This window comes from Armigeres subalbatus, chromosome 1 (genome assembly GCF_024139115.2).
Source record: "Armigeres subalbatus isolate Guangzhou_Male chromosome 1, GZ_Asu_2, whole genome shotgun sequence".
In the NCBI taxonomy this organism is placed as follows: domain Eukaryota; kingdom Metazoa; phylum Arthropoda; class Insecta; order Diptera; family Culicidae; genus Armigeres; species Armigeres subalbatus.
This window is the reverse complement of record NC_085139.1, coordinates 258746814-258763378: the sequence shown is the minus strand read 5'-3', so window position 1 is coordinate 258763378 and position 16565 is coordinate 258746814. Positions and strand designations below refer to the sequence as shown.

The 16565-nt window shown below is 41.4% G+C and overlaps 1 protein-coding gene across 3 annotated transcripts in view; it reads left to right on the top strand.

Moving 5' to 3' along the window:
* The window catches only part of LOC134206978 (LIM/homeobox protein Lhx2), an 80527-nt gene extending 64500 nt beyond the window's left edge, over positions 1-16027 (top strand). For all 3 annotated transcript variants that reach the window (XM_062682720.1, XM_062682721.1, XM_062682719.1), the window contains exon 4: positions 14588-16027. In XM_062682720.1, coding sequence (XP_062538704.1) covers positions 14588-15005 — 418 coding nt within the window. In that variant the 3' untranslated portion in view covers positions 15006-16027. The remainder of the gene's footprint in view (positions 1-14587) is intronic.
* The last annotated feature ends 538 nt before the right edge of the window (positions 16028-16565 follow it).

Genomic DNA, 16565 nt, shown 5'->3' with positions numbered 1-16565 from the left:
CTGCTAAATCCCACCACGCCCTAGGCAGTTCTCCCTGACTCGCAGACAGCTGGGGAGGGGTCGTCAAGCCCTTGGACATGGCCCATGCTGTCCCTGCTGTCCCTGCTGCCCCCTGTCTACTCTGGTCTGAGAGACCTGAATAGTACTCCCCTCTATGGTGCTAGAAGCTCAAGTATACTTTCAAATCCATTCGAAATAGGTATACAACATAGGTCTTCGGTCGTTCCAAATAGTCGTCCTGTTCTTCAATCTCAGGGAAACTACAATCAACACCGCATATCAGAACAATCGTATACCCATCGCAGTAGTGCTCCGCACTCACTCGTTGTGCCCGACAACTATGCGTCTCGGAGACAACCACCTACTTGGTATGAGTCTTGCCTTCCGTCGCAAAGTCAACTCGCTGCTCGACAGGCCGTGTCCAAAGAGCTGCCACCTTTCTCTGGAAATCCAGAGGATTGGCCAATCTTCGTTTCAACATTTGACAGCACCACAGCGATGTGTGGCTATTCAAACGAAGAAAACATGATCCGTTTACAGAAGTTCCTTAAGGGGAAAGCGTACGAAGCTGTCAAGAGCTGCTTGTTGCACCCAACGAACGTGGCCAATGTGATGAACACGTTACGGGTGCTGTATGGCCAACCTGAAGCGATCATTCACTCGTTGACGGTGAAAATAAATGGTATCCCACCGATTAAGGAGGATAGACCAGAGGCACTAGTTGACCTTGCCGTCAAAGTACAGAACTTTTGCGCAACAGTCGATGCTTGTGGCCTCGAAGATTATATGTATGACGTCTCGCTTCTACACCAGTTGATCACAAAGCTGCCGCCCACCCTAAAGTTGGAATGGGCTCGCCACCGCTTATCTCTTCCAAGGGTCAACCTGGCGACCTTTGGCAAATGGGCTTTCTCGCTGGCTGAGCATCAGCGACACAGCAAGTAATCCAACGAAAACGGCGAACATTGCCTCAAAAAAGTCAAGTGATTTCCTGCACACGCACTCCGAGTGCAATAACGCAAAACCGTCGACTTTTTCAAAAGAGAAATTCGGCGGTGAAAACTCCGCAAAGAATGCCACACAAGTTATTCAGCGCTGCCTGGTGTGTAAAGGAAGGCGCAAGCCGGTGTCAATGTGCAAATGATTCATCGAACTATCTCGAGATTATAAATGGGCTGCGGTCAGGGAGTTCGGACTGTGTCGTCGGTGTCTCCGCCAACACGAAGGAAAATGCGAAGCGAAAGCATGTGGGAGGAATGGGTGTTCCTTCTATCATCATCAGTTGCTGCATAACGACAACAGATTCCAGCACCCTACATCAAGTGATCCGTCAACTACAGCAAACGCTGTATTGTTCCGCTATCTTCCTGTAGTCTTACATGGTAGTGGTGGTGCTATGTGACGTATGACGTATGCCTTTCTTGACGAAGGATCGGAGGTTACTCTTCTAGATCAAGAGCTAGCTGACCAATTGAAGCTAGAGGGTCCTGTCAACTCGCTCTGCCTTCGATGGACAGGTGGTACCGAACGAAACGAGAACAGCTCGCGCGTGGTAAACCTGAAAATAACCGGAACGCAAAACTACGCCAAAGAGTACCAGCTGAATGGTGTTCGAACGGTGAAAGAGCTTATTCTTTCATATCAAACACTGAACACTAGGGTGGCTCAAAAAACACTTTTTCAAATTTTTTGATGGGCCGCCCTCTTATTCGGTTCTATTTGATGCCCTGATGCTCTGGACAAAATTTCAGCCAAATCGGTCAACGTTTGGGCGGTGCTAAACTCTTTGGAAGTTTATATGGAAAAATGTATGCAGAAACATCCAAAAACAGTGATTTGCAGTTGTACGGCACAATTTACGATCAAGAACAATGATACTCATTCAGTTTATGTAGAATTAAATACAGAATGTTATGCTGAAAACCGCGAGAAGATTAGAGTTTATTAGGCAAAGATATTGGCATTGGCACAACATTGGAATCAATGATCGCAGCTCTCTTGACTGAGCTTCATATGCAACTAGGTGTTTTGGCCAATTGCCGGACTTCATGGCTTCGCGCACTTCAATCAGATCATTATCATTTTCCGACTCCTTTTCAATATCCTGCCATGTTATATTCATAGAACCAGCTTCCAAAGCATATAGCAAATTATTCTCATCTTCTTCATCAAAAGGTTCGTCTATTTGTGTTCTTTCGATTAAGCGAGATAAAGCGTCTGCTATATTCAAGTATCCGGGTATTCGTTTGACGTCAAAATCATAAGCCTGCAGTCTTAAGGCCCATGATTCAGCTCGCGATACGGCTCGTTTGCTTGATTTGTATCCTTTACCAAAAATAAATTCATTGGCTTCCGAATCTGTACGTACCACAAATTTTTTACTTGTCAGGTAAAAAGTGAACCTTTCGATTCCCCATACCATCGCAAGTGCTTCTCGTTGAGTTTGCGGATATCTCATCTCTGCTGCAGTCAGGGCTTTCGATGCACAAGAAATTACTCGTGGGACTCGTTTGCTGTTCATCTGTGTCAGTACGGCTCCTAAGCCTGTAGGGGAAGCGTCAACATAGAGCTCCGTGTCGTCATCGACATTGAAATATCCCAACTTCGATATTGTTTTTAACGCTTCAAATTCGGTCTCTTCATTTTCACTCCAGTAGAAATTCTCTGATTTCGCCAATTCTCTCAGCTTCACAGTTTTATCTGCTCTGTTGGGGATGAAGCGTTCCGTGAAGTTCATTAGTCCCAAGAAACTCTTCACTTCCTGCTGTGATTCTGGCCTACGAAAGCCTCGAATGGCTTTCAGCTTCTCGTCTTCAACTCTGAGTCCGTCATGTCCTAATTTGAAACCAATGAATTTTACTGATTGTTGTCTGAAAACACACTTCTCTTTGTTTATGCAAACGTTGTGTTCCTTCAGCTTCTTTAATACTTTCTCCAAATTCTTGTCATGTTCTTGCTCAGTTTTTCCAGATACCAATACATCATCAAGATAATTTCGCGTACCTTCGCATTCTGCCAGTACTATGGTCTGCATTATCTCCTGAAATATATCGGGAGCATTGGTTAAGCCAAATGGGAGTCTTTGGAAGCGATACATAGCATCACCCGCGAAGAAGTTGGTCAGGTGACGCGAGCTTTCATGCAAAACCACGTGGAAGAAAGCACTGGTCAGGTCAATCGTAGAGAACCATTTACAATCCGGAAGGTCAGAAAGTATAGACTCCAAGGTCGGCATCTTGAATGGAGTCCGAATAATCGCTTTGTTCGGACCTCTAAGGTCTACCACTAACCTTATATCATTTTTACCCTTGGGCACCACCAAAAGTGATGAGCAGTATGATTTATCCATTGTCTCAGTGACTCGCTCAATTATTCCAGAGGTTAATAGATCGCTGATGCGCCGCACGGTTTCCGCTTTGAAAGCCGGGGGAATACTGGTAAAAATGTTTCTCGAAGGTGGCATAGATTCATTGTATCTGAGAATTACTGGTGGAACATTGAATCTTGGAAACTCGTCCGGTACGTTCAATGCATAGATTTCTCCAGCGAACTTATCCAGTTGTTCTCCCCGAACAGGAACGCACAAACCCAACTGCAGGACACTATATCTGATAGCGGTGTCTCTACCCAATAATGCTCGTGCTTGGTCTATTACATAAAATTTTTCTCTGTAGCGTGGTCTATCATCGCTTATTGACAGTTCCGCCACAAATGTTGCGAGAACTTTTATTTGCCCTGAGGATGCGTATGCTTTCAATGGTTTATCGGTGCCACGTTGAATACAGAGTAGTTGGGAAGAATCTCCTTTCAACAACTCTTCAAATGTATCACTTCCAATCAGGCTTGTAAAATGTCATCTGCATGTCATTTGACTAATTTGTTCATAACTTTCTTCGGAGGTTAAATTTACTTCAAAATTTTAGATGCCTGAATAACGCTTGAGTAGTGCTATATTTTAATCCAAAAGTACATTACTCTAAATATAACATCTGAGGGTATAGAATGAAATCTCTCCAAAATGTCACGTGTCATTTGACATAATGTCATTTGAATGACATTTTGCCTCCCACGCCCCAGATTACATATTTACAGCAATTTCTTGTTAGACAAAGTTGTAGCCACATTTAAGCGTTATAAGTTCGCCATACTTGATAGTTGACAGCTAACTACTGAAAAAAGTTCTGGGAAAATTATGAAAAAGAATGCAAATGACATTTCACAACACTGCTTCCAATTGTATTTACGTCTGCACCCGAGTCGATCAAAAATAAAATTTCAGTTCCTGCTATCTTCCCAACAATTACTCCACTTCCACGGCACTTACTCAGTGTTGTCACACCTGATATGCATTCGCTGGTTTCCATTATTGCGTTCTCGATTACTTTCTTATCATCTTTATATGAGGATGCTGCGGATGCTCTATCAACATCGAAATAGAGTTCTAGTTGACTGTAATTATCTCTTGATTTAGTCAATTTTGGTTGAGATACCGTTTGCTGCAATCGAAATGGGAAAAGTGAGATACATCTTTCAAGAGAATATAATTCCTTAACTTGATTTACTTTTGTAACTGTTTATTTCTCATCCTTTTATTTATTTGTATTTGTCGTTACACAAAACAAATCTTTACTTTCGGAATGCATCAATAAATCAAAATAACTCAAAAAAATGAAAATCAAAACTTATCCAAAGATGGAGAACTTACGATTGGATTTGCAGCTTCTTCCTCGTCGCTCTTAACGATAGCAACCTTCTTAGATGAAGATGCAGCTCCTCCCTCGTCGTTGCTGAATAGTCGGTTCATCAAACCCTTAGAAGGTGTTCGGCGGCAAGCCCGTGCCACATGTCCCATTCTTTGACAATTGTGGCAAGTCTGCTGAATACTCCAACATGTTGAAGCATCGTGCCGATTGCTCAAGCACCTCCAACATCGGTATTGCTGAGATGCTGCGCTTCTATCGTATCCGCGACTGCCAGATCCTCGACCTCTTGCACTTCTCCAATTTCCCCGTCGCTGGTTATTTCGTGGATATCTCTGGTCACCAAATCGATTATCATTCTTGGTTGTGTCCACCGCTACTGCCGCCACTTGAATCGTTTGAGGTATTTGATGATTCTTAACATACATTTCTTCGTTCAGCTGATCCATTTCCACGGCTCGAACTTCATCGAGCAATTCTCCCAGCTGTCCTCCTTTACGCAGAAACTTTCTTGCCAGTTCTCGAACCTTGCGATTCCGAGCGTGCGACTGAACTGTATCCGCTACCTGTTCTACTAAGATAGCATCTTCGTAGTCGCATAGCTTTGCAACTGATATTATCCTTTTAACATATTTGGAGTCTGATTCTTCGATCTTTTGTACAAGTGACCTCAGCTTTTGTCTCTGCATGAACAGGTAGTCACGAGAGCCGAAAAACAGGCTGAGTCTGTGGACTGCATTGGAATACGGGGCAGTACGCACATCTGGTGCCTCGGTATTCGAAACGGTACCTTCTAGAACGTCCAGTAGTTTCGATCCTGCTTTTATTTTGAATATGTTAATTCGTGTTAGCTCATCCGATACACCTGCCAGTTGCATAGATGCCTCTAGTAGCTCCTTCCATTGCTCATAGGTTTTCCGATCGATATCTTCCTCGCCATCGCTTGGTTTGCATTCTGGCACTTGGAGTGAGGCAAACGAGAGATTGCTCATGGATGCCATTAAAACGGAGTTTTGATCGCTCGCCGAATTTTCTTCACGCATAGTAGAATGTAAACGAACGAAGCTTCCATCTGCAAATGAATGCTCAAGTTGCTTCTTATCGGATCGGACTTTCTTTAGTTTCGACCGCAAAGTTGAATTCAGATTATTTTCTTCCTCAAGTTCTTTTGCCATCTCTGCTGCGTCCCTCTTCGAAGCTCTGGTAGTCTTCCTGTTGCAACAACACGTAAAACACGCAAATACGTTAGCGCTGTTTTTCAACATTGTCTACGTCCACCGTTTCGTGCAAAACTGTCGCCGAAAGCGGACCGGAATACCAACTGTCCATGGTACATTCCGCAGAGACGAACTGCACGCAGCTGAAAGTTTCTTGTATCGTATTGCTCAAAAGGAAGGTTACGCTGAAGAAGTTGCTTTTCTGGTCAACAATCGCAATAACGCCTTAGACAGAACGCTCCCGAAAAGCAGTCGACTTTTCAAGCTATCACCTTGGTTGGACAACAGTGGAGTAATGCGAATGCGTAGTAGAATAGCGGAAAGCCAATACGCCACCGAGGAAGCAAAGAACCCAGTGATACTCCCGAACAACCATTCCGTAACCACCCTATTGATGACCCACTATCACGAAAAATATCATCACCAAAACCACGCAACCATTATTAACGAATTACGTCAACGGTTCGTCATTCCTCGGATCCGTGTTCGGTATGCAACAATCAGAAAAAGCTGCCAACGATGTAATGAACGATTATTATAAAATGTGGCAACAAACGGTTTCTTCCGTTATTATAATATCAGGACCACTGACTGGGGATTCATGTAGATATTATAATAATCCTGTAAAACATTATTCATTTAGACTTAGGTTCATATGCGTTACAAATTTGTGTTCTGTGTTTTTTTCTATAGCTGTAAGTTTGCATGACATTTACTTTATCCGGGTTTGCATGATGGGTACGGGGTGAATACAGTTATATTTTGGTTTAAGAACTTCTTAGTACTTACGTTTAGCCCCCTTTTTACATAGTTTATTCTTATTCACTCTTTAGTGGAAATAATAGCTGCGAAATATATAAATGTTTTGCATTTTGAAGAAATTATACGTTATTTTGTTGCTTACCACGTTTATAATATCTAAGGCGTTTAGAATATCTGGGATTTGTGTTAGCTTGTAAGATATCTTAGTAGCACTTTAGCACGTAATTATTTAGATATATTATGCTTTACAAATTTAGTTTCATTTCATGTACTCACTGTGGGGAATAAAGTAAGTTCAAAAAATCACTTATGTTTAAAGTTTTTTAACGATAATAGAAATAATTGAGAGATAGTTAAGAAATTATAATTATTGATATAGTAATAGCCTCCACACGTTGTATATTGTTTACGTTTCACCAAAAAGTATTTACCCGAACGATAACCGATCTACAGCAGCAGCGACGTCGATGTCAACGGCAGGCATCCGTCATTATCAGGCATCCGTACACGGAAGAAAAAAAAGTACCCAGCGTTGAATTTTTTTAAACTTATTTTTGAGTTATTTTTTCTCTTCTCTTTCATCCATTCTTTCTTCTGTTGTTAAAAACAAAAGAGCCAAACAATCCAACGACGCCAGTTCAATCCGGGAAGCCAATTTTAAGTTTTATTACCTGAGGTCGAAATTGAGTAAATTAAACTTACATTTGTATGTATGTATGTATTAAGCCACCATCCTGGCTAGAGTCTTGCTCTGCATGCGGTTCTACTTGACAGTAAGGTCAAATTTTAATATGATTCTGAATTCAACATATTGCTGTATGAAGGGCCAAAAATGGGGGTAGTGGACCTGTTAGCAGATACACTTACACGAAACCCACGGGAAAATGAGAATTTCCTTCCAGCAAAATGATCCAACAAATATAATAATGAAATTCGCAATACTTGTCAAGCTTTCCACGGGATGGTTTGTTTGAAGAAGGGCGCGTCAACTGGTTAACAACTGTTGGATATAAAAGTAATAGACGCGAACGACTAACACTTTCCTTCGTTGACCCCGATTGGCTACCACTTCATTGTCCAGTTGTAACTTCATTGATGCCCTGATGCACCCTCCCAACTTCTGTATATTTACAATCAAATCAGTAATATTGTAAGGGAACATATGTAGAGAATATATGAAATAGTGATCTGGTAGAGAATCCTATAAAGCTACGGTGCTCCAATATCTTGCTCTGAAACATCAAACATCATTGTTAATTTTGGCTATAAATATGTACTTCCTGTAATCACAACTTAATACTGTGGTATCTCGGTTGAAGAATCACTGGACCTCGAGCCTGTATCGGAAAAATTATCTCTGATGGCATAAGCAGTCTTTAATTCATTGAAAAAAATGATCAAAGATATATAGGGTAGAATACGGCATTGGCAGGGTGCGACAGTTGTTGGCACCCTCAACAAAATTTGCGTTTTCCAGCGAACAAATACTATTTATGAACATAATTTTGATTCAATCACACAATTTCAAGTCTAAGCTTTCATTTGAATAAGTTGTTTGTGTAAAAGTAGCAAGATTTGATGTGTTAATCACCGAAACAAATTTGCACCTACGAAATCCTTGCCATTATTGCATTGCCAAAGAAAGCAGCGCATGAAAAGCAAACTGTTACTTACTTTTTTGGATCGCCTGTTTCTCCTCTTTATTGCGTATGACACGACAAATTAAGTACGTACACTACTTTTTACACTTTATCACCACTTGATTATCATCACAAAGAGCAAATTTATGCAATATTTGCTTTATGTTTTACTAAATAAAATCGGGACTGTTCGTTTTCTTTGACAGCAGCACACTTCAGAATAGAGCGAGAGAATGTGTTTGTGAGCATATCAAACACACGCTAAAAAGATACCACGCACAATTCTATGTGAGTTGATTTTAGTAAAAATACCAAAATATCCGGCGATGGCATTTATTTTAAAAAAAGTGTTATAATACAAATGCTTCAGATTTTTTACGCAGACCATGAATTATATAAAAAGTGATAGTAACACCGTAGTATGTTAACCCTTATGTGGCTGACAGGATCGTTTTCCTTTTGCAACTTCAATACTTTCCAAGCTCATAAAAAAAATCATAACCATTCCCGTTCCTACAAAGCGCATTTCAACCATAAATAATTGCCTACTTTTAGGGTATTATCTATTATTCAACTGTGTGTGAAAGAATGGGGTGGCTCCAGCGGCTGGATAGGACAGTGGTGCCCATTATTCAACATATGAAGACTTACGAGGTGAAATATATTGTTAATATACTATACTACCAGAACCGACGAGCTTCGTTTCACCTTAAATTGATTAAAGGCTCCCCCAGACCTAAGCCATTTCATCGCCGCGACGGCGACAACTAGTTGCCGCGATTCTATCACTGGGTCGCTGCAGGCAATGTTCCATTTATCCTTCCATACCAGCGACGACAGAATCGCTGTCGCCAAGCGATAGAATCGCGTCGCGACTGTCGCGTCGCGTGTGTTTGGGGGAACCTTAATTATATATTTTTTACATAATTTAAAAGACGGTTAAGAATAGACGAAATTTGCAAATTTAGATTCCATTTTTTAGATTAATTTTCGATTAAAGCAGAAATTTGTACTTTATTTGTATGGGAGTCCCCCCTCCAGAAGAGGAGGGGTCTAATACCATCATAAAAATCTTTATCGTTCCCAAAAACCTCTACATACAAATGTTCATGCCGTTTCCTAATCTATAAGGGCAGACAGACAAAAATTCATTCTTATATGTATAGATTTGGTTTTACGTAGTTTACGTCGAACGGTCGGGTCTTGTACACAACCACCATGATTTTTTTATGAAACAAACATATCATGAAAAAACCGCACAGAGCAAGTTGTATATTTGAAACTGGTTGAAAGACTTTTGCTTACGACTCTAAGGCACTACAAAAGAAAAAATATGTAAATCTTGGCAGCAGACAAAAAGCATATAAAACGGCCAACATTATTCAAATAGGTTGAAAATGGTAAAAGTTATGAAAATGTCAATATCTGAATACACTAGTACCCTATCTGCCATTCACGTCTGTTTTTTGTTGGCCGCATAAGGGTTAAATTTGTTTTACAATGTGTTTAAATGCTTTTGCCTATCTGTCTACATGACATAAAATTGATGCCAAGGCTAAAAATTCATGTTTTGTTTTAAGCCAGTTTTGATAAATAATAAAGTTTGTTCCAAAATTGAGTGAAGCGAGATGAGCGTGCGGCCGATTAATATGAATGAATTTTACTACTGGAGGATATAAACAACCAGCATTTTGCACCAATACATTGCCAGTTTTCTACTTCCATGTCTAGTTGCTAAAGGGAGCAAACTCATTGCTGATAATAGAAATTGCTATGCCAATAGAAGAAACGCTGACCTGTTACTTTATATTTAATTTACTGAGTTTGTGGTTAAAGCTGCTATATTTAGTGAACACCAGTCATCAAAGAAAGAGCATACAAATGTATACCAGTTAAACTGTACCTGTGTTTTAGTGTAATTATCCATTATTTTTATCATTCAATTTGGCGAATGTCTTAGACTGCCAAGAATAGGTATTTTCCCTATATAATTATTAATGAATTAAACTTAAATTTGGGTCAATAAATTTTCCGTTGGGTACTTTTTTAACATGGGAGTAAAGGCAAACTACTTCGACCCTAATTACTCAATTTTGGCTTCCCGTACGGATGTTCGAAGTTGGGTGAATTAAACTCACTATTGGGTAGCTTATTTCTTCCGTGTAGGGCTGTGTCCGCAGAGTTGGTCGAGGGGCCTACTGGGTAGTGAAGATGCGCAGCCAACTAGAGATGGTCAACAAATACAGAATAGGATTCAGCACGAATTCAGAATAGGATTCAGCACGAATTCTGAACAGGTTTCAGCAGGAATCCTGCACAGGATTCAGCACAAATCCAGAATAGCAGGAATCCTGCACAGGATTCAGCACGAATCCAGAATAGAATTCAGTACGAATTCTGAACAGGATTCAGCACGGATTCTGAACAGGTCTCAGCAGGAATCCTGCACAGGATTCAGGACAAATCCAGAATAGGATTCAGCACAAATTTTGAACAGGATTCAGCACGAATTCTGAACAAGTTTCAGCAGGAATCCTGCACAGGATTCAGCACGAATTCAGAATAGGATTCAGCACGAATTCTGAACAGCTCCCGGCTGGAATCATGCACAGGATTCATTAATAATCCAGAATAGGATTCATCACAAATTCTGAACACGATTCAGCACGAATCCAGAATAGGATTCAGCACAAATTCTGAACAGGATTCAGTACGAATTCTGAACAGGTTTCAGCAGGAATCCTGCACAGGATTCAGCACGAATCCAGAATAGGATTCAGCACGAATTCTGAACAGGATTCAGCACGAATTCTGAACAGGTCTCAGCAGGAATCCTGCACAGGATTCAGCAAGAATCCAGAATAGGATTCAGCTCGAGTCCAGAATAGGATTATTCACGGGCTTCCTGTTCGGAATTCTGAACAGGATTCAGCACGAATTCTGAATAGGCCTCAGCCGGAATCGTGCACAGGATTTAGCACGAATCCAGAATGGGATTCAGCACAAATTCTGCACAGGTCTTAGCAGGAATTCTGCACAGGATTCAGCTCGAGTCCAGAATAGGATTATTCACGGGCTTCCTGTTTAGAATTCTGAACAGGATTCAGCAAGAATTCTGAATAGGCCTCAGCCGGAATCGTGCACAGGATTTAGCACGAATCCAGAATGGGATTCAGCACAAATTCTGCACAGGGTTTCCTGTTCGGAATTCTGAACAGGATTCAGCACGAATCCAGAATAGGATTCAGCACGAATTCTGAATAGGATTCAGCACGAATTCTAAACAGGATTCAGCACGAATTCTGAACAGGTCTCAGCAGGAATCCTGCACAGGATTCAGCACGAATCCAGAATAGGATTCAGCACGAATTCTGAATAGGATTCAGCACGAACTCGGAACAAGATTCAGCACGAATTCTGAACAGGATTCAACACGAATTCAGAATAGGATTCAGCACGAATTCTGAACAGGTCTCAGGAGGAATCTTGCACAGGATTCAGCACGAATCCAGAATAGGATTCAGCACGAATTCTGAACAGGATTCAGCACGAATTCGGAACAAGATTTAGCACGAATTCTGAACAGGATTCAGCACGAATCCAGAATTGGATTCAGCACGAATTCCGAACAGGTCTCAGCAAGAATCCTGCTCAGGATTCAGCACGAATCCAGAATAGGATTCAGCACGAATTCTGAACAGGTCTCAGCAGGAATCCAGAATAGAATTCAGTACGAATTATGAACAGGATTCAGCACGGATTCTGAACAGGTCCCAGTACAAATACAGAATAGGATTCAATACGCATTCTGAACAGAATTCTGCACGAATTTTGAACAGGTCTCAGCAAGAATCCTGCACAGTATTAATCACGAATCCAGAATAGGAATCAGCAAGAATTCTGAACAGGATTCATCACGAATTCAGAATAGGATTCAGCACGAATTCTTAACAGGTTTCAGCAGGAATCCTACTCAAGATTCAGCACGAAACCAGAAAAGGATTCAGCACGAATTCTAATCGGGATTCAGCACAGATTCTGAGCAGATCTCAGCAGGAATCTTGAAAAGCATTCAGTACGAATCCAGAATAGGGTTCTGCACGAATTCTAGACAGTTATCTGGTGAAAATGATTCTCGACAACGATCCGGTGGGAACAAGAAGGCGAGGTACACAGCGAGCAAGGTTGATCGAACAGGTGGAGGGCGATTTGCGGACTACCCGCAGACTGCCTGGTTGGCGACGTGCATGGACCGAGCTGAATGGAGAAGACTTTTATGCACTGCGCAGGTCACTCCAGCCTTAGTATGATAATAAATAAACGAATTCTAGACAGTATTCAGCACGAATCCTGAACAGGGCTCAGAACTGTCAAATAAATGCAATTGCTTCTTTAGAATGTCATTTATTAGTTACAGCGGTGGCAACTAATTCTGAAATGGATTCAGTGAGAATTCCAAATAAGATTGAGTACGAATTCTGGATAAGATTCACCACGAATTCCGCCTGAAATTGCCTACGAATTCGAGACAGAATTTAGCACGAATCCGGCACAGGATTTCACATGAATTCTGAACAAGATTTAGCACGAATTCAGAAAAGGATTCAGCATGGATCTTGAATGTGCTTCAGCAAGAATTCTGAACATAATTCGGCACGAATTCTGAACAGATCTCAGCAGGAATCCTGCACAGGATTCAGCACGAATCCAGAATAGGGTTCAGCACGAATTCTGAACAGGATTCAGCCTGAATTCTGAACAGAATGGGATTTAACATAAATCTAGAATAGGATTCAGCACAAATTCTAAACAAGTCTCAGCAGAAATGCTGCACATGATTCAGCACGAATCCAGAATAGGATTCAGCATGAATCTTACTTCCTGAACCTGAATCCTGAACAGGACTCAGCACGAATACTGCACAGAATTCAGCGCGAATTTTGAACAGGATTCAGAAAGAATCCTGAATGGGATTCTGAATAGGAATCAACATGAATAGGATTCTAAACAGGATTCAGTAAGATTTGTGGACAGAATTGAGCACAATCTCTGAATAATATTTAGCACGAATCTGGCGCAGCATTCAGCATCAATCCTGCATCGGATTCAGTACAAATTTTGAGGAAGACTAATTTAATGTGACATCGTTACCGAACGCTAAGGAACACCAAATTTTTGAGACTGCGGTCCAAACCAAAAACCGCGCTTCCAAATCGAAAACTATCCTAGCGAGCGTAATATTGTTTTAATTTGATTTATAATCCTTGACAAACGAATTAAACACGACTGGGCCAGGGACGGCTTCCGCACCCCTTGTGCTTGCCATCGTAGTTGTGGTTGTTGTTGTTGTCCCGAATGGTAATAATAATGAGCCGCACTACAGCAGCGGAGAAGCGCGCACCCGTTTTCCGAGGGGTGTGGTATAGTGTTTGCGTCGAAAGATAAACGACGACGATGGATTGCCGCACGGCGATGGACCACCCCAGTCAGCGCAGTAGTGGCAGAGAGGAGGAATTTCATATTTTGCGGTTGATGGGGACAGATTTCACCGACTATGGTAAATTGGTTCCGTGCCTGCTTGGATTTAATTTTAACTTGACGTTCGGTTTTTCTATTGTCAAAACCGACTGAACGAATTGAACGAAGGGCGGGGGGAGGATGTTGGGACTTGAGTTGGAATAAGAGATAGGATGCAGGGCGCCAACCAAGCTGAAAGGGTAACGGCAGTAATTGCGTATCATTTACATTTCCCAGCGACTGGCAAATATAATTTACATTATTGATGGTTCTCTGGACCGGAGGAGAGGGATCCATTTGTTTTGGATTTAGGAATTTGATTACGTTCATATTTGTGGTGTGGTACGCTTAATTGAAGTTTTTCCGAGAAAAAGAGTGAGTACGTGTAATCAATCTTTGGAGCTTTGACAGCTTTAAAACGTCACACACAAAGCGATTGAGCATGGTCTACTTTCGTGAACGAAAACAAAACTGAAGAGGGGAGTGGTTCGCCAATGGCTATGAAATCAAATTTAGCATGTTCGGCTTCCTATTGAAATATTAATTTCCTAGTTTTGCATTCAATCGCAAATTGAACGTGTAAAAGTGCTCTCCTGGGATTTGATACAGCGGTACAAACCGTAGAAATCGATCTCGTGTGAGAACAATGGCGGTTGTGGGATAACTTTTTCTATTCGCTTCTGTCGGAAATGCTTTCCCCTTTTTCATTTCAATCGTTTTTCTGACCGATGAATGTTTGTCTTTTTTTCAGGTTCTGCGTCGGCGACAAGTTCTACCTGTGCGAGAACAAAATCCTCTGCGAGTATGACTACGAGGAACGGTTAGTGTTTGCGTCGATGGCCAACCATCCAATGCTGAAACGTCAAATCGGACAGGGGGGTCCACAACAGCAAGGGGGTGGTGCCGGAGCCGGAGGCCATCCGCACCCGGTTCAGAACGGCATCGGAGGACACGGGCCAACGGGTGGCCAACAACAGCAGCAGCAGCAGCAGCAGCAAGGTCAATCGCAGAATCCAAACTCGCTGGTGTCGCAACTGATGGCGGGACAGCGGGCTGCCGGAGGCGACCATAATAATAACAGTAATCTACCGGTGTCACTCGGTGGTGGCGGTCCGTCACCGTTCGGGACGCCTACGCACATGAAGGCTGCACTCAGCACCGCTAGTTAAATTTTCGTTGTTTCTTTTTTGTATCTGTTGTGTATTTGTGTTTCGACTCGGTGAAAAACAAACAAAAATAATGGGATGAAAACTCAAATTACTCCAAAAAAATTACAACGATGTGCAATACTTTTAAGTCACAGTTTCATCCCTATATGATGGTTCCGGCTGTAATTTCTGTTTTATGAAGCCATCAAGCAGCCATGTGCCAAAAACATAAACAAATAACCATCGTGGGACCCCTCGTTCGTGTTCGTACATCAAAATGTGTCATATTTCGCAATCGCCACGTTTTTTATGTTATGAATCTCGCGAGTGCCATAAATTTATGCTCTTTTTTGCTCGCGAAACGCGCAGAAATCAGTTGCATAAATCAAATTTACTCATTTAGATAAGCACGAATCGATGCGGCAGGTTCATTTAACACTTCATTTATCCCAATAGGAGGCTAATATATTATTATCACTTTCATTTGACTCACACTCACTCAAAGACTGATAATTTCACGAATGGAACACGAACAAAGATCGAAGTGATATGAAGGGCGTTCATTGTACTATACTAAATGGAAGTTGAAACTATCGGAAAATGTAAACAAAAGACACGATCAAAATTTGATTCAGTGTTAGTTCTCACGTGTAAATACTCTAGGTGATATAATTCGAATTAATTTGTTGAATATGATTAGTTTTCTTTTTTAGGATAACCTTTATTGAAAAAAGACTTCGTTTGTTTACACTACACTATATAAATAAATAATAAAATAACTGTCAAATTCAAACAAACACTAAATGAAAATTCACATTCAAATCCTAAATGTTTCTGGCAAATGTAATAATCACTGAAATTGAAATTTGTGTAAACAAAACCCAAACAACTCATTAAGTAAAAACAAAACCGAACTGGAGGTAAACCAAAGAAAACCCAGTACTCATTGTTGCTGAGAGTGAAATCTACGAGAAATCGCATAAATGGTAATTAGTCAAATTATTAAAGTGAAAACAAAGGAAGCTATTAATCGTATAATCAAACTTTGCACTCAAAAACAAAAGTGGAATTGTCTTCGAAAGCCCTCACTCGGAAGCCGGCAAATCCGTTGCAGCTGCCGGGATTCTCACCCCGCCGCCATCCATCGCGAGAATAATGAAATCATCGCGGAAGGAAGTACGAGGTGATTAAGTCAATCAATCCGGCGAACGGAGAACTCTTTTCCTCGCACATTCTTACTCGACTACTCGGCAAAACTTTTCCAATAAGTTTTTATTGCCACGGCGAGGGATCGGGATGAGATGAATGAACGAAAACGTTGGACGTCGTTCTCTGGTCTGGTGTTCTTTTCAGGACTAATTTTCGCGGCGGATGTTCTCGGTTCGACTTGCTTTTGTGAAATCTCCGGCTGGCAGCAATAATTATATATTTAAATGTTTCAATTAACTCCTTCCACCGTCATCTGTCGGGAGTGTTGGATCGGGTGGGGATTTTCCGACGGCGATGGTTTCAATGCGAAAGGGTTCACCCGGGAAAGGATCGATGTCGTGTCTACCGTTGAACTCCGAAAGGTGAGAGTTC